Source organism: Salvelinus fontinalis, chromosome 27 (genome assembly GCF_029448725.1).
Source record: "Salvelinus fontinalis isolate EN_2023a chromosome 27, ASM2944872v1, whole genome shotgun sequence".
NCBI classification, from domain to species: Eukaryota; Metazoa; Chordata; class Actinopteri; order Salmoniformes; family Salmonidae; genus Salvelinus; species Salvelinus fontinalis.
The window spans coordinates 21,926,079-21,949,760 of NC_074691.1; the positions used below are offsets into that span (position 1 = coordinate 21,926,079).

A 23,682-nucleotide genomic window follows, 5' to 3' on the forward strand; every position below is an offset into this window, starting at 1 on the left:
TCTTAGGCGAGTACTGAACTAACCCCTAACCTTAGTATAGAGGTCAGTATTGATTTAACCCCTAAACTCTACACTCAACGTGGTATTAAAAGACTGATGACACGACTGTAACTGTAGTGGCTGGTATTCTGGAATCCAGCTTGTGGGGTATCTATGACCTTGCCCTCATAATAAAATAAATGCCAAGTGCCCTCGGATCAAAATGAAACAAACACATGACGCAGATTGACCTGCCAACAAAATGAAACAAACACATGACGCAGATTGACCTGCCAACAAAATGGGAAGAAGTCAACCTTGCCGATAAACATGACCCTTTTTCCATGGATTTGTTTGTCTAAAAATAAGAAACAGGCATCCGCAATAAACCCCTCTTTCCATTACATTGATTGTAACACAACACAATACCAGACCTCTCAACATAAGGAACAAGGAACACCAACTCGCCACAACCAAACCTGACACAGACGCAGCAAGAGTCTGTCTGACCCAGGAGGATTACAAGCCTGAACACTGTACTTGGGACAACTCACAGTTTCCATTGAACACAGTCAGTCAATATCACTCTATTGTAATATGCACATATTGTATGATTAACACATTTTCTGATTAGTAAGATACTCACCATGTTTTGGGATTCCTCGCTGTTACTCCCAAGAGTTCCAGCTATTTGTTTTGTTGTTCAGTGCTATCTAGGACAGCTCCCCCTCAGGAGTATTCTGAGCTATGAACGGGGGACAGGAAAAGTTGGCCCACTACCCTATGGATATCATGTGAAGCTCCCAGAAATATTCCAGACGGCTGGATCGGAAGCCCTGTCTCGAAACATCTACTTACAGAGGAGTGGGGGAGTTTAACCGGAGAGCGAAACATTGACACTCTTTTTGCCTTTGGAAAATTGTAAGAGCTTGTGAGAAAGGTAAGAATTATTTTCATTTACATTGTTATTTGACAACTTTGGTGCACTTTTGTTGTTGTGAAAAAAAAATCCTACATGGACCTTTCTGTTCCTTTTTAAACCTCTGCGATGGATTTGTTTTTACATTTAGCGACATTAAATTACTCCACCAATCACTGCGGAAAGAGCAGCTTGCTATGGATCAGGCAAGCTATTTAAAGGCATTGGACAGATGAGTGTAGGGTGCGAGATGCGACTGAAAGAGAGTGGAGGAGGCTTGGTTTGACGTGGTGGGCATCTTGTTGTTATGACATGTATCATCTGAATTATGCTCACAGATATATATCGACGAAGGAGCGGCTTATATGAAGGAACTTTTAATGTCTTTGACCATCAGAAAGATGGAGCAATTCTTGCAGCACGAGAATTAAAATAAACACACGTCTTACTTTTTTCTAGTTAATAAATCGTGATAATGTGACAACTATAGTATCCTTAAGTAGTATTTAAAGTTGAATCCATTTTTTTCGAATGAAAAATCTGTCTCCCTAATTTCTGAATCACGCTTGTAACGTCAGTAGGCCACTAAACTAGTCTTCCGAGGGGGAGAGCAGATTGCCTACACACAGACACTGGCATAGATTTTCAGCTAGTAGGCAAGCAGACACTGGAATAAGTTTCTGAGTGACAGAGTGAGGGCTTTGTATAGGCGCTTTGTCATGTTTTTTGTCGGACAGGAAAGAAATGCCTACTATGTAAAATAATGTTTTTAACCGGTTCCCATACTTTTAAAATAACGGTTATGTTCCGGAACAGTTTAGATCACTTTCGTTTGTGGTTCTAATTCTGTTCCATGAAGGGGAAAAAAATCAGGTTTTCGGATCTGTTCCCTGAACCGTTTCCAACCCTTGGTTATTTACAAATCACTTTAATGATTTGAATGTGAAATTTGAACACTATTTCAAGGGGAGCATATCATAATTTCATTATCCAATCCTAACATAATCCCAGCCTCACCCAACCTAAATAAACCCATTCAATAAAAGTTTTTCCTTCAAGTCATCCATTTGCATGGTACGTTTGTCTTAGGAGGGAGTTCACCTTAATTGACAAGCCCACTTGCACATATGTTCCTTTACTTTACTCAAAACCATTCTAGAATTTGATGACCGTGGGACTGCTTCATAAATGCAACATTGCAGGTTCAATTGAATCAATCCCCTAGTCTCTGGCTACAGTACGTCCCAAATATCTCTCTTTTCTCCCAAAGTGTACACTTGATCACTTCCTTTCACTGATTTGAAAGGAAAAGCCGAGTGGGACAAAAATATGGTGGAAACTCCCTCTAGACCATGCCTCCATCAATCCAATGCTTTTAGATTTTTGGGAAGTAGTGAACAGGTCAAAACCCCTTCAGCAGAAATGGGTATTGGGAACCACCCTATGTAATATATGTACTACACTGGACTTAGAGGGATGATGTAGTGTGTTCCAGTCCAAATTAAAGGGAAATCTCACCCCAATTACATTTGATTTTCCTACACTGTAAGCAGTATGGACACGGTAATACAGTGATACTTTGTAACCTTTTTTGAAAGACATGGGCACTGTCTACACGTTATACGTTTTTTGCATTTCTGGTACAACACCAATGCAAGTCAATATCCCCGATAATAAGATTTTCGCACGTCAAGTCCAAAACATCGTAAAGTAAATTAATTTAGCTGAACAATCAAGACCAATATGTAATTTGGGTGAACTATCCCTTTAATCATGGTCTCTAGACGGAAGATGTTACAGCACCCGCCCGGACCAGGCTTGGCCACCCCTGGTGTATATTGATTAGGAATGGGTCTCTCAAGATCCAACATGGTGGACATAATGCATCATACATAACTGATACACTGTATCCTCTCTTTCTCTCCAGATCCAACATGGCAGTTGCCAGCATATCTATCCCTGGTTCCACGCCGGGCCACAACCTGGGGTTTGATGACTACAGTCTCTACAACAACCTGTCAGATGACGAGCTGATTCTGCTGGCTATCGAACGCAGCCTCAGTGATGCCCACAATGCCACTTCACCGGGTGAAGCCAGCAACACCCCAACAACTCTAGGCAGAAGAACAGTCCAGTATAGGACAAATCCATCCCCAACCAGGCCAAACCCACCAAGGCAGGAACCAAGACATTGGCCGCCTACTACCAACCCAACTGACGCGTATGTGCCAACTGAAAAGAGCCTTCATTCTTTTTCATTAACCACTTTGGTTTTTGGGCCACCATTTATATTAAGATGTAGGCTATGGATAGTTACATACAATTCCAATGTCATGTCAAAATGACATGCTGATCTATAACTGTCCTTATTACATAACATATCTGTAGTTACAGTGTACAACATTAATTATCTGGTCATTACAAAGTAGTTCCAAATCAAATTGTATTGGTCACATACACATTGTTAGCAGATGTTATTGCGAGTATAGCGAAATTCTTGTTACTTATCAGGTCACTACATAGCACAAGGACAATGTAATAAAAAGTGTTGCCAGTCAAGACATGGTCAAGGAAAGTGTTCTCTGATTATTATGTTGCTCTAGTCAGTCATATGCGTCTATGTGTCACTGTACAATGCAAATGTTTTCCGACTCATATAACCTTACGTTTGTGGGTTTTGCCATTTGATATCATATGTAGGTTGCAGATATGCATGAGAGTGACTGTTTTCTCAAACGAAAGACTTGACTTGTGAGGTGTTTACGTCTGCTTAGCTAACGTGACTAAACTATTTACCCGCTTACTGCTAGCTGGAAAACCGAGACGCCTAGAGTATCATTTGTTGACATACAACACCTTGTTTACAGTCTGGTCTGATTGATTCCAGTGGGCCATGTGCCAAGCACCTGTCCCATCAAATCTCATGATACTGATCCCTTGCCCAACAGGCTTTTTGGGAATACATCCAAGTAGCATGGTCTGAAGTTCACATGTCACCAAGGTTGAAAAATAGCAACACTGATGAAAACAGGTCTCCGTGCTGAGTTGGATGCAAGATTGCAGGCTTTATAAGGTTTACTAGGTCATGTTACGGTATTGGCAGGACAATTGCTGCATTGCGTGTGCTTGTGCAACACGTTGCTCTAGCATCTCCTAGCGATAGTTTGTCGCAAAAACCTGTAGCATGGTACAAGTTTTTTTATTTTATTAAACTAACTTTTTAGTGTCCTGCAACTGTGCATGTTGGATATGCACATGTCTCAAGCCTACCCCTAAGAAAAAGCTTTCAGAGGAACATTATAGTGGCGATATGAACTAGAATTGAAGACAGGTATTTTAGATGTGTGTACTGTAGTGATTGATACAGAGCTTGTCATAGTAAGCATGTCAGCAATGAGAATCAAACATTTCACTTTGAAGAAACACACAATATCCAATGAGCTTAGGGTCCCACTGTATTAGTTTAGTTCATTTTACGTACACATTTGCAGCAGTCAGCTGTGACTGTCAACTGAGTATATCTCACTGTTATTGTAGCAGGAGAAGTAAATGTGAAGAAAGAAGGAAATGTGACGACGTTGTGGTGACTCATTTTGTCACAGGCAATGGAAAGCGTCTTCCCTTCACAGGAGTGAAGAGGAGTAAGTGTCTTCTTTCACAAAGGGTATCTTAGCAACACATCTTCCCTTCACACCAAGACATGAACACTTTAGGATATGTAATGATGTTTGTATTAATATGTGATGGCATTTATTGTATGTTATTTTTATCTGCTTAAAGGGAAATTCCACCACTTTCACTTTTCAAGATAAGAAAATGGCAAATACAACTGAATAATAATAACTGAATAATAATAACAATGATTTTCTAAATCTGCAACAAGTTTCTAGCAATGGGAAGGGCCTTCTCCTGCTCACCGTGTCACCACCATTCTAGTAGTGTTTACAAATCACTGCTTTTAAAAACGTTTTTAGTTTTGATGACATCAAATTTCACTTTTATCTTATCTTTTAACCACAGTGCCATTTTCACAAACGTAGACAGTGCTATTGTGCTTGAGATAAAGTGGTGGAATTACTCTTTTAAGGTAACCAATGTTTTTCCAACACCATAAACCCTAACTAAGGATGAGTGTATTTTGTTTTAATCCACTATCCATAACTCAAAGTTACCTAATTAAAAAACAAATCACTGACAGAGTTACTGAGTTTGAGAATGATCTGGATTTCCGCTTAATGTCTTGTATTGTACATGTGGGCTAGAGAAAAAAAGCAAGTGGATGATGATGGGTATGTTTGCCTATTAGGGAACAGGACACTATTGTGCAAGCCATCCTGAATGGTGATGTGACAACGGTTCAAGCTATGGCTAAAAACAATGCGAATAACATACTGTGGCCTGACAAGTATGGATGGATCCCGCTGCACGAGGCTGCATATTATGGCCAAGACCAGTGTGTCAGGGTTCTTCTTGGGGGTAAGTGCAATTCAAAATTCCATGTATGAACATGTATAGCGATAGGTTAATGTTTAACATTAGTACAGTAATTTTGGGGATTGTTGTCCTTTTTGGTAACACTTTTATTTTACAATCCTATTTCAGCTTGTTGACCTGATATTTACCGAGAAAGTTTGTAGTGGTAACTAGGGCTGTTACAGTGACCTTAATACTGCCACACCGGCGGTCACGAGTCATGATGGCAATCAAGTTCCACATGACAGTTTAGTTACGGAAATTAGGCTTCTCCAAGCGCTGATGCTGCTGATGGTCATTAGTAGCCTACCAAACTGGCTAACTGTCTGGTACTCAGCACTCTATTGTCCCTCTAATCACTCTCACATCATTACAAATGTAATCAAATATTTAATGAGAGCCCATGAGCTTATGTTTTTCATAATTTCTATAGGCGATGCAATTGCGTGAGAAAACAGAGTGATGGCCTCTATTAAAAAGAGGAGGCCATCACTCTGCTTTCTATAGGCTAGGCTTACTATATTTATTTCTCAACGTTCCTAATATTAAGCACATTGCTTCTCTTTACAACAGGAGTATAGCCTACCTGGCTGGCATGAACATGAACCACAGTAAAAGTGTCCTCCATTCTCTATTTAAGTGCATACAGATGACATGTACTTTATCCCACTGCCCCTGTTTCGAGACAGATAATGGTCCATTCTAAATCAAGACTAATTTCACATATATTATTTAGTATATGTAAAGACAAGAATAAATCAAGAATAGACAATATTAGCCTATCACGTGAATGATATATTATCACTTGTGAATGATGCCCAGCTTGTGTGCAGTAAGGCAAGAAACACATGCCTTTTTTTGCAACTTTTTCAAATCAAGGTCACACACCTCGTGCATTCTAGGCCATAGGCCTATATGTTTTGATAATGTTTCTATCACAACTAAAGTGGCCAAAACACTTCTTAAAATTAAGCACATTAATCCACTTTCCAACAGGTGTAAAGCCTAACTGGCATACATACACAGCACGTGGAGTTTCACGTGAGTTTTGGGAGGATCCTTTTCACCATAAAAATGCAACTTCATAATAAAAGCATTACATGCATTATCAACATTTTTAAGCTAAATGTTCTGATCTGTTGTGTCAGCCTCATTGCTTAAAAGTTTTTGGGATGCTAGTGGTGGCATTCATTTGGGATCTATTCCATTCCACAACTTTCCCAGACTATGTTTGAAATATTTATTTCTTGCACAGAATAGAATAAGTCGTCTTTTTTACTATGGAGGATGTTAGATTGACATAGGCTAGTGATTTTTTGCTGTTCATTAGGCCTACTCATCTTGTTGGCTGACAAAAAGTAAATGTGGACAGTTTTTCCAATATCTTCAATATGCACCTCGGAATTGGATAAGGACGCATGCAGTTGAGTCCCCGGAGTGTCTGGCTTCACTTGTAGCTTGTGAGAAAGACCTGATCACATGATGGAGAGCCATTTCAGTGAGAGGTGCTTTGGAGCATGTAGCCTGGAAAAGGGAATTATAATTATTAGATTCAGCCCCAGGGCACAATGGCCCCTGGCCGCAAAAGGCACAGATTTTTTTAAGGGGCATTGCGGCCACACACAGGGGATGGCATTATTAAGTGCTTGTCAAATTGTGAATGAGAGACTGATGAAGTGTGTACAGTCTGCACAAAAAAAACAAAGCAGAGCTCATACCTTTCATGCAACTTTTTTCAAATAGTCATTAGTCTCATCATGCAGCCTTAGAATGTATTAAAACTCAAAACGTATAGCCCAAAGTTTGTATCACAACTAAAGTTACATAAATAACTCTAAATTAAGCATACACTGTAGGAGCACCTGTTTCTTTGTTAACCGCTCAACACAGAATAGATGCATGTGCGCACTCCCTCAAATCATTTGGAGAAAATATCCTTTCTATTTTATTCAGCTTTGATCAATTGTATTCTTAATAATAATACTAATACTATAAAATAATATGAAACAATGCCACGGAATTCTAAGTAAATCTTGTCTGCTAAATGAGCTAGTGTCGCCCACAGCCATTTGGCATAGCCAGATCAGGACCTAACATAACGACAACTCAGAGTATGCTATTCTTTTCTTCTGAAATAGACTACATTTTCTTCATCTCATGTTTCTTTAGATCTGTCTAAAATAAATAATGGATTTGTTGTGATGGTGTAGCCTATATTACATTGATTTATTAGACTTTAAAATGTAGATGTTCCAAAGGTCTGCATCAGTGGCTTGAAGGCAATTTATATTTTCTCGGCTCACGTCAAAGAATTTAACAATTGAGCACAATAGCAGTCCATACCAAATGGAACACCCCTTTTACCACATAATTACCAAGTATTTTACCATTTTACCAATTAAAACCCAGCTAAGTAGCAGACTAAAATACAGTATAAAATAATGTATAGCCTAGTCTAATTTTTATCTCATGTGTTCTTCTTTTCACCCTTCAAGCTCTACCTAGTATGATTAACAAGTGTGACCTGAAAGGCCAGACTGCTCTCATCTTGGCGGTGTACAGGGAAAAGGTGGCCTGTGTAGAGATGCTTCTGGAGAAGGGGGCTGACCCAGACCTCGCCAACAAGGACAGAGAGACCCCACTCTACAAAGGTAACACATTTGCCTTAGAGACCTACTAAGACCTAGATTATATGCCTATCACTTTGTAATTATCCTTTTATTTTAAGCATACTAAGTCATAGGCTACTTGACTGATAATAAAATTATGTGTCGGGCAGCAAGATCAGCACACTGTGAGAAAAAACTGAATGAAAAACTTGCCCTTCATGGATTTGAAAGAAAATGACTGGTACAAGAATTCCTCCAGCCCAAGCCTACATCGATCTAATGCTTTAGCATTTGTGGGGAATACTAGTGAACAAGTGCACACTTCATGAGAAAGGAAAGGTATATGGGGGGACAGGGATGGCTTGATATGAGAAATACAGCTAAACTCAAAATCTGCCATTACAGAATGTCTCTTCCAATACCATTCTAAGCTGTCTTACATACACTGGGAATACCCCCAAACCCTTGTTTAGGAAACACTGTCTTCCATGACTAACAAAGTCTGGGATTTCTTCCATTTAACTTGATCTTTGACTGTATTCCACAGCTTGTGAAAGTGGTAATGCTGAGATTGTGGTCATGCTTCTGAATCACGGTGCTGTGGTGAACAAACACTGCATTCAGGGCTGTACAGCTCTCCAGGAGGCTGTGAGCCGCAACAACGTGGAGATCTGTGAGATCTTGGTCCAGGCCGGGGCGAAGCTCAGCCCAACCAACATGTATGGTATCGCGCCCCTCTTTACTGCAGCCCAGAGTGGACACGAGGAAACACTTCGATTTCTCATTAAACACGGTATGTTTTTCCTCTGGGAAAATGGGTGAACTCTGTAGGCCAGCGGTCACCAACCTTTTCTGAGTCAAGATTACTTTCGCAGTCAATAAGCAAGCATAGACCTACCACTCAGATTTTTTTTAATGACTTAAAAAATGTAACATTAACCTAATAAAAACAATTATTCTGTAAGATTGAGGTTTGTGGAGTAGGCCTAATATATGATCACAGCATATTAGCTACAACATGCTTCGCCTGCCAATATTGTTCTTCTCAGACCATATTATATTTCAAACCTCAAGCTTTGATTACTAAATAGATCAGTTGGTGTAGCACTTACGAGGCACAACTGAGCATGAATTGAAATAATTTGCAAATAAGTACCTTTTTTTATTTAACTGGACTGATGGTATCTGCTTCTGATGGTAATGGTGCTTTCAAGACAACTGGGAACTCGGAAAAAAACAAGGTCAAATCATTACGTCAGTGATCAGAGGTCTAGAAAGATGCTAGAGTTTCCGACTTGGAATTCCAAGTTGGATGACCGTTCAAAACAACTTTTCACAGTCGGATCTCGTTTTTTCCTGATATCCCAGTTGTCTTGAACGCACTGAAGACAGAAGTCAGAGATTTCCCAGTTCCCAGTTGTTTTGAACACGGCATTAGTATCAACGGAGGGAGGGAGAGAGCAGCAGAGAGTCTAACTCTCACTGTACCTGCTCTCTCCTTCCTTTCTTCTGGTGAGACTGACCAGAAACAGGGGACACCATCTTCTACCAGATGGCAAAACTCGAGTCGCACCGCATCTGCCTCATGCACAAATTCATGTTATTCCTATGACCAGAAAAAGTTAAATATTCCTTGATATTAAAAGAGACATGACGATCTGCTAATAATGGGAGCACTTTGCTTATCCGGTGCGCAGGGCTTCTGAATCAAGTACACCTACCACCAACAGCAAGAAAAAAAAGGGAGCACAAATCTTTATCACAGCCTTTATCGTTGAGTTTTTTACAGACATGTTTGGTGATCGACTAGGAATGCCTTGATGAACGGCCAAAGGGCGCAGATCACATAAAACGGTCATGGAGCTCTTACTATGGATCGTTTGTTGACTTTTCTAACTGTCAGTTGTCCTGAATATGTTCTAGGTGCTGACATCAACAGTGAGGCAAGTGATGGGGCCACTGCTCTGTATGAAGCGGCTAAGAATGGCCATGAGGACATTGTGGAGCTTCTTCTTTCTCAGGATGCTGATGCCAACAAAGCGGGCAATAAAGGACTTCTGCCACTACATATTGCTGCCCAACGAGGAGCTGATGGGTAACTGCAATTAGCTTACAATACCTTGATACATGGGAATACTACAAATATCAATGCACAGCACCCTTAAAGCAGAACTGAACTCTAGAACTAACTTCTCTTGTCGAAAACAGCATATGTAGCATCACAACTAGTCAGAAACATTTATTTTAGTCATAGTCAGTATCGTCCAAAACAGAGTTTTGTGTACAAGAGTTTTCCATGACTTACATGAAGGTTGGCTTTTGATTTCTACAATGCCCACTAACGCGGGATAAACATCGGCGGCATTTGAGGTCTATCCAGAGACCGACCTGCCCAGCAGCACAGCTGTTTTGATTTGTTTACATAAGCAGTGGTGGAAAAAGTATCCAATTACCATACTTGAGTAATAGTAAAGATACCTTAATAGAAAATGCCTCAAGTAAAAGTGAAAGTCACAAGGTAAAAAACTACTTGAGTAAAAGTCTAAAAGTATGTGGTGTTAAATATACTTAAGTATAAAAAGTAAAATATAATTGCTAAAATGTGACTCGTTTCAGGAAACTAGGTATACTTCCCAGAAGTGCCATTTGAACTCAAATTAGCTTAAAATAGCGAGCAATGTTATTTCTTTGTTATTAGATTCGTTGTTGGACTAAAAACACTGTAAACTCACCAGGAATTCAAATCAATAGAGATACATAATGGTGTCTCAATTTAATCAAGCTTTGAAATGATAACATTATTGTAAAATGTTATCGGTTTGTGCTTACTTGCGGTCAATTTTCAGTGTACAAGTTATTATAATTATGTTCCAGCCCCTGACCATCTGCACAGAACAGACTTTTTAAATCACCCAGCAGTGCCATTTGCAGAAGGGGACATAACTTGGGAGGGGGACTGGGTGTCCTCCCATTTTTTCAGGCATCTAGAGCACATTTCATGCATTTCTACACAATGGCCCTTTTAGCCGTCTCTATTTAGAACAACAAAAATAAGAAAAAATGCCCACAGTCATTAAGCTAGGTAAGATATTATTAAATGTTTAAGTGATTGATAAGACTGAACTAAGACTGAATCCATGATAATTCAATAATCAATATTGTGTTGCACCTTTAACCAATAGCCCAACAAATGAACAACTCTTACAAATAAAGTACAAAGACAACTTTTGATTGTCTTTAAGACATCCTCTATATCAAATTTCAGCCAGACAGCCCAGCCAGCCAGAGCTAACTGCACACGGGACCCCCACCAGTCTCGTCAATAACTCAACTCTCCCCAACACAACTTCCAAACACACATCAACACACAGAAACAGTACACCCTCCACAGAATTCATATCATAAGCCTAATAGTACTTACACACAATATAGCTCCACGACCCTGGCGCTACAGGTCCACGACCTGTCCACGACCCTTGGGGCGCTACAGGTCCACGACCCTGTAGCGCCCCAACCCAACACACCCCACTCAGCTTTAGGATCTTAGTAAAACATTCATTAACGGCTTCAGGTGTGTTAGGCCAAGGCCAGAGTGACAACAGTAAGGACTGAGCAGCCCAGCAGCTAGGGATTGTCTAAATATTCCCTGATGTGGGCATGTTTTCAATACAATACAGTATTCCATAAAAGACATCCAGACCCTGTGAAAGTTGCACAGTGTATCCTTAATCTTAAAACAAATCTAATGATACTGTACATAACTTTACATTTCTTACATTCCATACATTGTGGGAGGAAAATCAACCTTCCAATTAATGGCAATGCATTTATTAGCCACTATTTTATTTATTTATTTAACTAGGAAAGTCAGTTAAGGACAAATTTGTTTAGTTTTGTCATATATTGTCAGTATGTTGTGGTGGATTGGGGGACTAGGGAGGTGGGTGTTAGAGTAGATGAGGGCGGGCCAAGGCTGGGGGAGGTATAGATAGAGGGGATAGTGACTGGGACGGACATACAGGTTAGAGAAGATGTTAGGGTTAGAGGGGGTAGGACCTGGAGGAGATACAGCCAGGTAGATCCATGTAGTCAGTCATCATGGCTCATAAATACATAGTTCCCAGTTAGTTAGTTACCTTCCAGCTCGTCATCGGGCCACCAGCCCAGGTCACAGGCTTGACAGGTAAACTCATCCCGGACAATCTCATTGTCCTTACATGTAGTGCAGATCCAGCAGCAGCTCACCTCGCCCTTCCTGATCACCTGATCACACAGAGGTCAGAGGTCACAGGCTATCAATCAAAACAGTAACAATACCCAAACCTCAACAAATCACAACTAATATGGCCTTGATGGTGCAAGTTTAGGCCCTTTGCACCACTAGGAGCTAAAATGAATAAGTCAAGTCAGGTGCATAATTATTATTATTATTTTATTTTTTTACCCTTTATTTAACTAGGCAAGTCAGTTAAGAACAAATTCTTATTTACGATGACGGCCTACCCTGGCCAAAACCTAACCCAGACGACGCTGGGCCAATAGTGTGCCGTCCTATGGGAATCCCAATCACAGCCGGTTGTTATACAGCCTGGAATTGAACCAGGGACTGTAATGACACCTCTAGCACTGAGATGCAGTACCTTAGACCACTGCGCCACTTGGGAGCCCATATAAAATTCTAGGTTACACAGTTTCTTCTGATAACGGTTTCCAGTATAAACATTTCCAAGAAAACAACAACAGGGACAAGGGAGAATCTGTAGACATGCTGAGATAAATGTACATACTCTTTGCAAGAATTCAGCCAGCCTTCACAAGACCACAACATATGCAAATATGTCCCCTTTTGAGCTTTACACCTCCAGCAGATAAATACAATTTCTGAGTGCATGATATTCTGTTTCACTAGCATATAGTAGGTTCTATGGATGGTCTTAACCTTTCAAGGACACACGTTCCGCTAGCGGCACACCCCCCCCACCCCCACTGAAAAGGCAGAGCCGCGAAATTCAAAAATTTTTTTTTTTTTTAAATATTTAACTTTCACACATTAAAGTCCAATACAGCTAATGAAAGACACAGATCTTGTGAATCCAGCCAACATGTCCGATTTTTAAAATGTTTTACAGGGAAGACACAATATGTAAAGATGTAAATCTATTAGCTAAAAACACATTAGCATAATCCACCATCTTTACTTTGTCCACCAACAACAGTAGCTATCACCAATTCGGCTAAACTAAGATATTGATAGCCCCTAACCAAGAAAAAAACTCATCAGATGACAGTCTGATATATTTACATATTTATGGTATAGGATAGGTTTTGTTAGAAAAATGTGCATATTTCAGGTAGATGGCATAGTTTACAATTGCACCCACCGCCACAAATGGACTAGAATAATTACAATGAGCAACGTGTTTACCTAACTACTAATCATCAAACATTTCGTAAAAATACACAGCATACACTAATCGAAAGACACAGATCCTGTGAATACAGACAATATTTCAGATTTTCTAAGTGTCTTACAGCGAAAACACAATAAATCGTTATATTAGCATAGCACATGTGCAAACATTACCCCAGCATTGATTCTAGCCAAAGAGAGCGATAACGTAAACATCGCCAAAATATATTAATTTTTTCACTAACCTTCTCAGAATTCTTCAGATGACACTCCTGTAACATCACATTACAATATACATATACAGTTTGTTCGAAAATGTGCATATTTAGCCACCAAAATCATGGTTAGACAATGAGAAAAGTAGCCCAGCTGGTGAGAAAATGTTCGTGCGCCATATTAGACAGTGATCTAGTCGTATACATAAATACTCATAAACGTGACTAAAAACTATAGGGTGGACAGCGATTGATAGACAATTTAATTCTTAATACAATCGCGGAATTAAATTTTTTAAATTATCCTTACTTTTCAATACAGTTTGCGCCAAGCGAAGCTAAGTAAAAAAAAATGGCGTCCTAAGCCACTAACATTTTTCGACAGAAACACGATTTATCATAATAAATTGTTCCTACTTTGAGCTGTTCTTCCATCAGAATCTTGGGCGAAGCATCCTTTCTTGGGTATAATCGTCTTTTGGTGGAAAGCTGTCCTCTTGCCATGTGGAAATGCCAACTGCGTTCGGCATGAACTGGAAGCGTGCCCAGAGATTCACAGCGTCTCAGAAATAAATGTCCCAAAATCGCACTAAACGGATATAAATTGCTATAAAACGCTTTAAATTAACTACCTTATGTTTTTAACTCCTATAACGAGTAGAAATATGACCGGAGAAATACAACTGGCTTCACTAGTGCTTGGAAAAACAGTGGGTCGGTATCCTCCGCGCGCATGACGCACCAAGAAAAGAGTTCCTACATACAGGGTTTTTTCATTTATAGTGCCTGTGATTGCGCAATCGACACCATTCAAATCGTCATCACGTAAAGGCATCCAGGGGAAGACGTAAGCAGTGTCCATATACTCATAGGAATAACAGTGGCCTTAAAACTGACTCCAGAACAGGGGCCAAAATTTCTGAAATCTGACTCCATGTCAGGGAAGTTGCTCTAGAATGAGTTCTGTTCCACTTAGAGACAAAATTTCAACTCCTATAGAAACTATAGACTGTTTTCTATCCAATAATAATAATAATATGCATATTGTACGATCAAGAATTTTGTAGGAAGCCGTTTCAAAAATTACACGATTACCATAAATAGTGACAACAGCACCCCCTAGCCTTAACAGGTTTTAAACTGCAGTAATTTATGTCTGAGATTATATGAGCATGACTAGGCATTCTAACATATCTGTATCGTTTCATCACCAGGTCTTCCTCACATTTTAGATTTACAATTTTGTGTCAACGGTGAAAAGCCTCTGTCAACCCTTGATACAGTTTGGAAATCAACTTTGGAGGTTTGTCAGACTGCCTTAAAATAGCATCTGGCTTGTCCAGTGTTTGCTGGACAGAGATAATAAAGTGTTGTATCTGCAAAAATGCACCTCACCTCTGTCACAGACTTGTCTTGCCTGGCTGACTAACTCTACTGAGACCTCTGTCACAAACTGATGCTCCTAAAAAATTACTTTGGTGTACATTTATACATTATATTATCCAATAATAGAATCAATGGTTCAATAATTGAAATTACCATAATTCCCAGATCCCAGACTGTAGCTTTCAACTTAAGCTGCTGTCCTGTAGCTACTGTAGGTCAATCAATCAATCAAATGTATTTATAAAGCCCTTTTTACATCAGCAGAAGTCACAAACTGCTATACTGAAACCCAGCCTAAAACCCCAAGCAGCAAGCAATGCAGATGTAGAAGCACGGTGGCTAGGAAAAACTCCATAGAAAGGCAGGATCCTAGGAAGAAATCTAGAGAGGAACCTTGCCGTTCACCTTCGCACCCCTGGGCCAGACTGCACTCAATCATAGGACCTACTGAAGAGATGAGTCTTCAGTAATGACTTAAAGGTCGAGACCGTGTCTACGTCTCTCACATGGATAGGCAGAATTTTTCCATAAAAATGTAGCTCTATTGGAGAAAGCCCTGCATGCTAGCCCATGTAATGCTTTGTAGGTTAACAATAAACCTTGAAGTCAGCCCTAGCCTTAACAGGAAGCCAATGTAGAAAGGCTAGCACTGGAGTAATATGATAAAAAAATGTGGTTCTAGGCAGGATTCTAGCAGCCGTGTTTAGCACTAACTGAAGTTTATTTAGTGCTTTATCCGGGTCACCGGAGACCAAAGCATTGCAGAAGTCTAATCTAGAAGTGAAAAAGCATTGTTTAGCTTTTCTGAATAGTTTTTGGACAAAAAGTTTCTGATTTTACAATGTTAAGAATATGAAAAAAAAGTTGTCCTTTAAATATTCTTGATATGTTTGTCAAAAGAGAGATCAGGGTCCAGAGTGACGCCGAGGTCCTTCACAGTTTTATTTGAGACAACTGTACAACCATCAAGATTAATTGTCAGATCCAACAGCAGATCTCTTTGTTTCTTGGGACCTAGAAGTAGCATCTCTGTTTTGTCTGTTTAAAAGTAAAACCTTTGCCGTCATCCACTACCTAATGTCTGAAACACAGGCTTTCAGGGTAGGCAATTTAATTGAAATGTACACCTGTATGTCGTCCACATAGCAGTGAAAGTTGACATTGTGTTTCTGAATGACATCAACAAGAGGAAAAATGTATAGTGAAAACAATAGTGGTCCTAAAACAGAACCTTGAGGAACGGCGAAACTTACAATTGATTTGTCAAAAGACAAACCATCCACAGAGACTAACTGATATCTTTCCAATAGATCAAATCTAAACCAGGCAAGAACATGGTCTGATGCCATTAAAAGGTCAATTACCACCTTCCCGAGTGCAGTCTCGGTGCTATGATGTGATCTAAAACAAGACTGAAGCATTTCGTATACATTATTTGTCTTCAGGAAGGCAGTGAGTTGCTGTGCAACAGATTTTTTTTAAATGTTGAGAGTAATGGGAGATTCGATATAGGCCGATAGGGTTTTTACATTTCCCAGGAAAAGGTTTGGCTATTTCAAGAGAGTCTTTATTACTGCCACTTTTAGAAATGAGGATAAACATACCTGAATTGTCCAACAGAAACTCTTGTTGCAACTGTTGGACTAATGATTACATTCTAGAACGGATGGAGACAAGAATGTGCAAAGCGGTATTGAATGTGTCATTGTCTGTCACCTTGATTACTAAAATTTCTCTTGACCTGTTCACCTACGTTACAAACTTTCTTTTATATGCTCGGTTGTAGCAACCTCATGATGGGCATAGGGAAAGTGTGAGTATCCTATAGTAGCCTAAACCTATCGATATTGCATTAAGCTGGTTGAACGGAATATGAATGACAGTCATCCAATATGCTGTAATAGAAATAAGGCCATGCTCATAAAAAAAATATATTGTCCTCCCTCATCTTAAACGGCACCGATCGCCGCTGTACTCTACCCCCTAGTTTCTGTTTCCAACTCCACCGACTTACATCTCACATGCACCTTTCTCCGCACCTAAACTGAAATGAACAGAAGTTAGAAAGGGACTCTCAACCAATGAAAATGCTACTGTAATCTTTCAGTTCGTAAAGTACACAATGCAAAATGCTAGGTTTAGTCAGAACTGTGACACATATTCTAGACACACCACAACAAAGCTGTGAAGAAATGTTATTTTTCGGAATAGAATGTGTACTGTATGCCTTGTGTCCTGTGACGGTATTTCTTGTGGAGACTTGGATTCCTCGGATTCCAGTTGGAGAATTCCGGTTGGAGAATTCCAGTTGGAGGATTCTGGTTGGAGGATTCCTGCTATCAGAAGGGTAGTAACCAGGAAGGGAATTCTCCATCTGGGAATACTCTAACTGTGATTTCTGAAAAATATGGAAACTTTAGGAATGTTTTAAGGGAATGCTTTAACCCGAACACTAATCTTCCACTCTGGGCACCCCCTAATTTCCTCTGTGTGGTTTTCTATTTCAGTATCGTGTCATTGCTGATCAAAGTCACCAGCAAGTACAGAGTGAATCGCAGTGGAGTCAGTCCCCTCCACCTGGCCGCCGAGTGCAACAGGGACGCAGTTGTGGAGGTCCTGATTGAGGCCGGCTACGACGTCAACGCCATGCTGTCAGATGACCGCTCCATGATGTATGAGGACCATCGTAGCACGACTCTCTACTTCGCTGTCGCCAACGGCAACGTGGATGCAGCCACCATGCTTCTAGAAGCCGGCGCCATCCCAAACCTGGACACCTTCAACCCGCTACTGGTAGCATTGAGGCAGGGTAGTACCGAATTGGTCACTTTGCTGGTGGAGCACGGTGCCAATGTCAACGCCTACGTACCCACTCACCCCACCTCGTTCCCGGCCACCCTCATATTTGGTATGAAGTACCTGTCCATGCTGAAGTATCTGATGGACAATGGCTGCGACGCCCTCTCCTGTTTTAGTTGCACTTATGGCAGTGGTCCACACCCACCACATCAGGAGACCTCTGAGAGGGATGACTTGCACTACAATACCAATACACTCAGAAACACTGGGGAACCTGTTCAGGTAAACAAAATAACAATGAAATGTTTAGTATGTTCATATGTGTAATATATTTACATACTTTCTAAATATAATGCCAATTAAGAATGAGGGGGATTATTAGGTGGCCAAAATGGACATTTAGCCAGGACACCAGCTTTAACACCCCTACTCTTGCAATAAGGGGGATTTTTAATGACCACAGAGAGTCAGGTCACCCGTTTAACATCCCATCCAAAAGACAGCACTCTGAGCAGGGAAATGGCCCATTCACTGCCCTGGGATTCGATCTTAAGACCGGAGGCCAGAGTGCCCCCTACTGGTCCTACAACACTACTTCCAGCAGCATCTGGTCTCCCATCTAGGACCAACCCTGCTTAGCTTCAGAGGCAAGCCAGCAGTGGGATGCAGGGTGGTATGCTGTCGGCAACAGTTGTAAGTACTATGTAACAATGGCAAGAAAGTGTATCCAAACGCGTTTTTGCCCAGCTTGAACAAAAAAGGTAATCAGTTCCTAGACTGAGGGACTTGAAAATCCCCAAAACATTCCTTACCCCAGGACACTTCACCGGGTTGAAATATAGAAAAAGGAGCACTCTCTTTCATAATATGTACCGTCAATAAATTATCGGATCTATGCAGAAACAGATCAATTTTATTTCCCCATTTATAGTCACTCATTGAAGTGTCCTGTGGAAAGGAATGTTTTTTGGATTTACTATGTTATAATGTTTACCTACACTGTAAACGCCTATAATTGTTATGCTGTCATGTTAGCACAGAGGTATTTGGGACACTTCTTGTAAAGTAGAGACTAAAAAATACAATATACCATAGCCTACCATTGCTTTTTGTGTTTCCATCATTAGTTCTGTGAGGTAATCTTTACTCGCTGGGCAGGACCCATCATAGATGTACTCTTGAATTACGTTGGCCATGTGAAACTCTGCTCCAGACTTACTGAGCACCTAGATAGCTTGGAGGACTGGGAAGTCATCAAGGAGAAAGCAAGTGAGTGTCATGTACACATACTGTACATACACACAGACACACCTACACATACTACACAACATAAGGTAGCATTTTGGTATAGCAGGACTGAATGCGTGGCTAATAAGCAGGGTTCATACCAGCCTGTTACAGTGGTGCCTTGACCTGGATCCCAGAGCTAATGTCTAGCTAGCAGCTGCTGGCAGGCTCTTAAGGGACCGAGTGGCACTGTGGTCTAAGGCACTGTATCGCAGTGCTAGAGGTGTCACTACAGGCCTGGGTTTGATTGATTAAAAATAATTTTCCCACTGTGAAGTGTCAGGTAGCTACTGGATTTCTGTGGCTTTGCAGTGCACAGTGTTCCTCAATTCTTCATTTTATGATTGGATCCCCCCGCCACCAATTAGGCTTTTGGTTTGGCCCGGGACTCAGAGGGGGAAAAAAGTTGAGCAAGGCTTGTAAAGAAGAACAGAGAAACGTGCAATATCTCCTCTCTTTCTCTCTTTCATCTCTCTCTTCTTAGCAAACCCTCAAAACTGTGAGCTAACTTATAACAAATAAATTAGTACAGTCAAATTTTATGGTAAATTCATAAGCATGAAAAATAATTATATAGAAAATTATATTTTGTCAAATGGGGAAAGTTTCTATTGTGAAGTTATGCGCATCTCACATGTGAATGCTAGTTTTCAAAACAAGTGGTAGTTGGTAACGGTTATATAGGGATCAATTTTGAGAGCTCAATGACAACTGTGGAAGTATTGTCAACCTTTAAATAATTATCTGAACCTCAGGCAGTAGGCTCAAGCAAGCCTGTTTCTCTCAGTGCAGCTTGCCCTGCATGTCTCTCAGACTCTGGCCAGCAGCGAAAGCCTATCCTCCTTATTAATGTTCAAAAAAACAATGTGAAGGCCAAAATTCTAGGGGAATAGCACTAATCATGTTTATGCAACCTAATAATCATCCTTACAATACTTCTAGAACCAACTTAACTAAAGTTTGGGAAGCACTGATCTGGCTAAATGCACAAATGCCAGTATGCTGCAGCCAGCCTGCATGCTGCATCAGTTAGGCTACAGGTTATTTAGCTCATTGCTAAATAAAACACTAGCCTGATAATATGGACCAGTATGTTGTTAGCCTAATTTCTGGAGGGGGAAAATATATTTTAGATGATGAAAAGTGTGGTGAAGGGTACACAAACAGAATAATGGGTTATGACATTTAAATGTAGTTAAAGCAGGGGTTTGGTGGTGACTTTCTGAATTATATTAGTTAGACCAAGAGTTTAAAGTAATACAGAAATGATTGGTATTTCAGTTGTGATTGTCCAAATTATCAGAAAAGTTTTGTATGTATTTCCCCTTAAAAATTTACCAGAAACGACCATTTCAGAGCTATTTATTTTTTTCTTCTTTTTTTGGGGGGGTAGAATGCCCCCAAACCCCCCTACAAGGGTGTCAAACCCTGAATCCATTGACCCTGTACTTTCTATATACAAGCGTCACATACAGTATTACTGTATCTGTTGCCATTGTCTTCCAGCGCAATCACGTCCACTGATGCAGCTGTGCAGGCTGAAGATTCGCCAGCAGGTTGGAATCCACAGACTGAGGTGCATCAAAAAACTGCCCCTCCCACCACGACTAATCAAGTACCTCAACCACGAAGAGCGCAACCAAGAAAATGTTTTGTGAATAATAGTGTGTGACATTATAGTCAAAGTAAGAGATGATGAGGGACTACAGCACAAAATCTCTTGACATAATCAGTGTTTTTGGTGTGAATCCTTTTACTCAAATTTGAGCAGTAATATAGAGCAGTGCTTACCAACATGGGGTACTGCAAGTGGTCCTCAATTTATTTTATTATTATTATTATTTTATATTTTTCTTCCAAACATAATACCAGTATAGTATATGGTATTATAAGCAAGTGTACATTACTTTTTACAATGCAAATTGTGTTTCCCCTTAAATGACAGATTTGGACACCGATAAACACCTAAATTGGAACAGAGTGGCTGTACAGTAACATGCTATACATTACACTTAATTACTTTACTTCTAATGGTTTGTGACACCTGGGACCATCAGTGACAAAAACCTCCAGGGGACCATGACACAATGTCCCAAGAACATCCTAAAAACCTCCTTGGGGACGACAGGAGGCTGCTGAGAGGGGAACGGCTCATAATAATGTCTGGAACGGAGCAAATGGAATGGAATTAGACACCTGGAAATCCATTCTCTCCAATTAAAGTGCCACCAACCTCCTGTGTTGGGGATGTCCCCGGGACAAACCGGGAACTAGACAAAACCTCCAGGAGACCATGACACAACATCCTGACCACTTTAGGCGTCCGTTTCATGATGTTCCGGGGACATCCCTTATATTTGCTATCATGGTTATGCATATGCTTCCCATATTTCTTCTGTAAAAAATAAAATCAATTTAGCGCTCTCCATATAGGCCAATTCCCACCAGAGTAAGGCCTTTACAAACATACATCTGTAATAATAGTCCTTTCATCTGTTACATTAATTGATAAAATGTACTCTAAATTTGACTGCTAAGATATTTTATGTTATTAAAGAATTCTGTGACCCCGCAAATGGTAGTCCTTTTGAAGATGATTTGGTGGTCCCCAGAACAGAAAAGGTTGGGAACCGCTGATATACAGTACAATACAGTACAGCTAGGGTTTACGATTAAACTTTAAGATCGGACTAAGGTAGACTTACCAAGTTGGTAGCACTTTATTTTACGCTTGTAGACATTACTAGGTGCTAGTATTTACTATTATTTAAATTCCTACGTGTTTGAAAGTACATAGTAAAATGGTAATTATACATAAATAACCAATGAATTATTTATATGTTTCAGTTGTGAGAGCTGTTAATTAACTATACAAGTGAGTGCAGCCTCAGAAGCTAAATTATGAAACAAATATGTGAATGAGCTTTTGTCAAGCTTTGGAAATTTGCCTGTTTGCTTGTTTGAGTGTACAGTAATTTTGGGGCATTATAGAACCCTGGCTATAGTGAAGGCTTTTTTCATTAGTTTATCGTTAGTTGAGGTGTTATAATGTTCTTATTGAGAATGGTCTATTCAATTTCTCAATGGAAGATAAATAAGAAATAGATACGTGAATGGCTTTTTGTCAAGGTTTCGAAAGCTGCTTATTTGATTTTATAGTGTTTTTGGGGCATCGTTGGACCCTTTTAGGTTGCCTTATAAGAACATACGTTGTGTTTTTGTAAATATTTGATTTGAACAGTTATCGAAGTTGAGAGTTTGAACATAAATGTTTAAAGCATTACCTGACAGTAATTGTATTACCATCATCACAGTAAAGATTGAGAATATGAGAGGGAAACAGTAGATGTAATTTGATATTTGGTGTTGATTCACTTAAATAGATTTCATTGCAGTATTTGTAGTATTTTGTATGATCTCTGAGGTAAGGGTCTCCTTTTTCTAATAATTGGGTATATTTCTTTGGTGACAAGGTGACAATTCAATCTTGTGCTATTTTTCCTGTGAAAAAAATTCAATAAACATATCCATTTTCTATGGGTTTTCCAGTCATTCAAAGGCCGTTAATTCTGTATTTTATAGTTTTATAGTTCATTGGGATGTGCAATAATTCCATTGTTTTTATATTTATGTGTTTCCCGATGTATTTGTCCAGGATTCCTGGATTATGTTTGAGTGATTGCTTGATTGCTGAATGATTGTTGCTTAGGGTTAAGGTCATGTTTGCGGGTTAAGATTAGGGTTAGGGTTAAGGTCATGTTTGCGGGTTAAGGTTAAGATTAGGGTTAGGGTTAGGGAAAATAGAATTTTGAATGGTTGTAAAGTGTGTGTGTGTGTGTGTGTGTGTGTGTGTGTGTGTGTGTGTGTGTGTGTGTGTGTGTGTGTGTGTGTGTGTGTGTGTGTGTGTGTGTGTGTGTGTGCGTCCTTGCACTTCACTTCTGACAAACTCCTCATGAGGGTGCCAAATGACTTCACAGGGGATTGCTCCATGGATGAAGTTCTCCTGACACATTCATCCCTCTTGCCCTCTAGCATTGGACGAAACTACTACAGTAGTTACATATAGGCTATAGGATGGCTATACCACATAACCAAATGTTGTGCATTATTCATGCAATGTACAGTCCATAACATGATGGCCCATATTTTTCCACATAATAATCTTTATCTTGGATTGTTGTCAAATTTGATTGTGATTATATATTGGATTGTGAATAGTCACAAACATCCATATGGTAGAGGCAGCCATTTTAGTCTTGAAACAGGTCTTAAAACCCCTCTAGAGTCAATGTCTGCGCTCCCGAGGGAATCTCATTAGCTAGAGTGGTGTTTGTCAGACCATGAGACATCCTGAAAATCGGTCTTCTCACATAATCGTCTGTAGCGTCTGAACGGTTTCGCCTAGAAACGAACCCCTCTATGGAACGATGAGACTCCCACGAACACGACAGATTTTTCCATTTTGCTCTACAAACATCTTGGGACTCGTCAGAAGTCGGTACATGTCTGTAGCGTCCAAACAGTTTGGGCTATGTCACGAAATGGATTGGCAGATAAGTGAATAAGTGGGTGGCGGGGCTGGTGTGATCAGACGACTTGCATAGA

At 40.0% G+C, this 23,682-nt stretch overlaps 1 protein-coding gene across 1 annotated transcript; it reads left to right on the plus strand.

The window, feature by feature from the left end:
* The first annotated feature begins 134 nt into the window (after positions 1-134).
* Positions 135-22,612, plus strand: LOC129825298 (ankyrin repeat and SOCS box protein 2-like). The gene is made up of 9 exons (XM_055885291.1): positions 135-919; positions 2,826-3,119; positions 5,205-5,374; positions 7,867-8,022; positions 8,528-8,773; positions 9,904-10,075; positions 17,499-18,072; positions 18,918-19,059; positions 20,584-22,612. The coding sequence occupies exons 2-9, from the start codon at positions 2,833-2,835 to the stop codon at positions 20,733-20,735; spliced, it is 1,899 nt and encodes a 632-aa protein (XP_055741266.1). The 5' UTR covers positions 135-919; positions 2,826-2,832; the 3' UTR covers positions 20,736-22,612.
* The last annotated feature ends 1,070 nt before the right edge of the window (positions 22,613-23,682 follow it).

Bases quoted from the DNA above. Each gene is read 5' to 3' on its own strand.
- LOC129825298 (XM_055885291.1), top strand. From the start codon at position 2,833: ATGGCAGTTGCCAGCATATCTATCCCTGGTTCCACGCCGGGCCACAAC. The intron at 8,023-8,527 runs GTAACACATTTG...TGTATTCCACAG, and splicing joins AGAGACCCCACTCTACAAAG to CTTGTGAAAGTGGTAATGCT. The intron at 18,073-18,917 runs GTAAACAAAATA...TTCCATCATTAG, and splicing joins ACACTGGGGAACCTGTTCAG to TTCTGTGAGGTAATCTTTAC.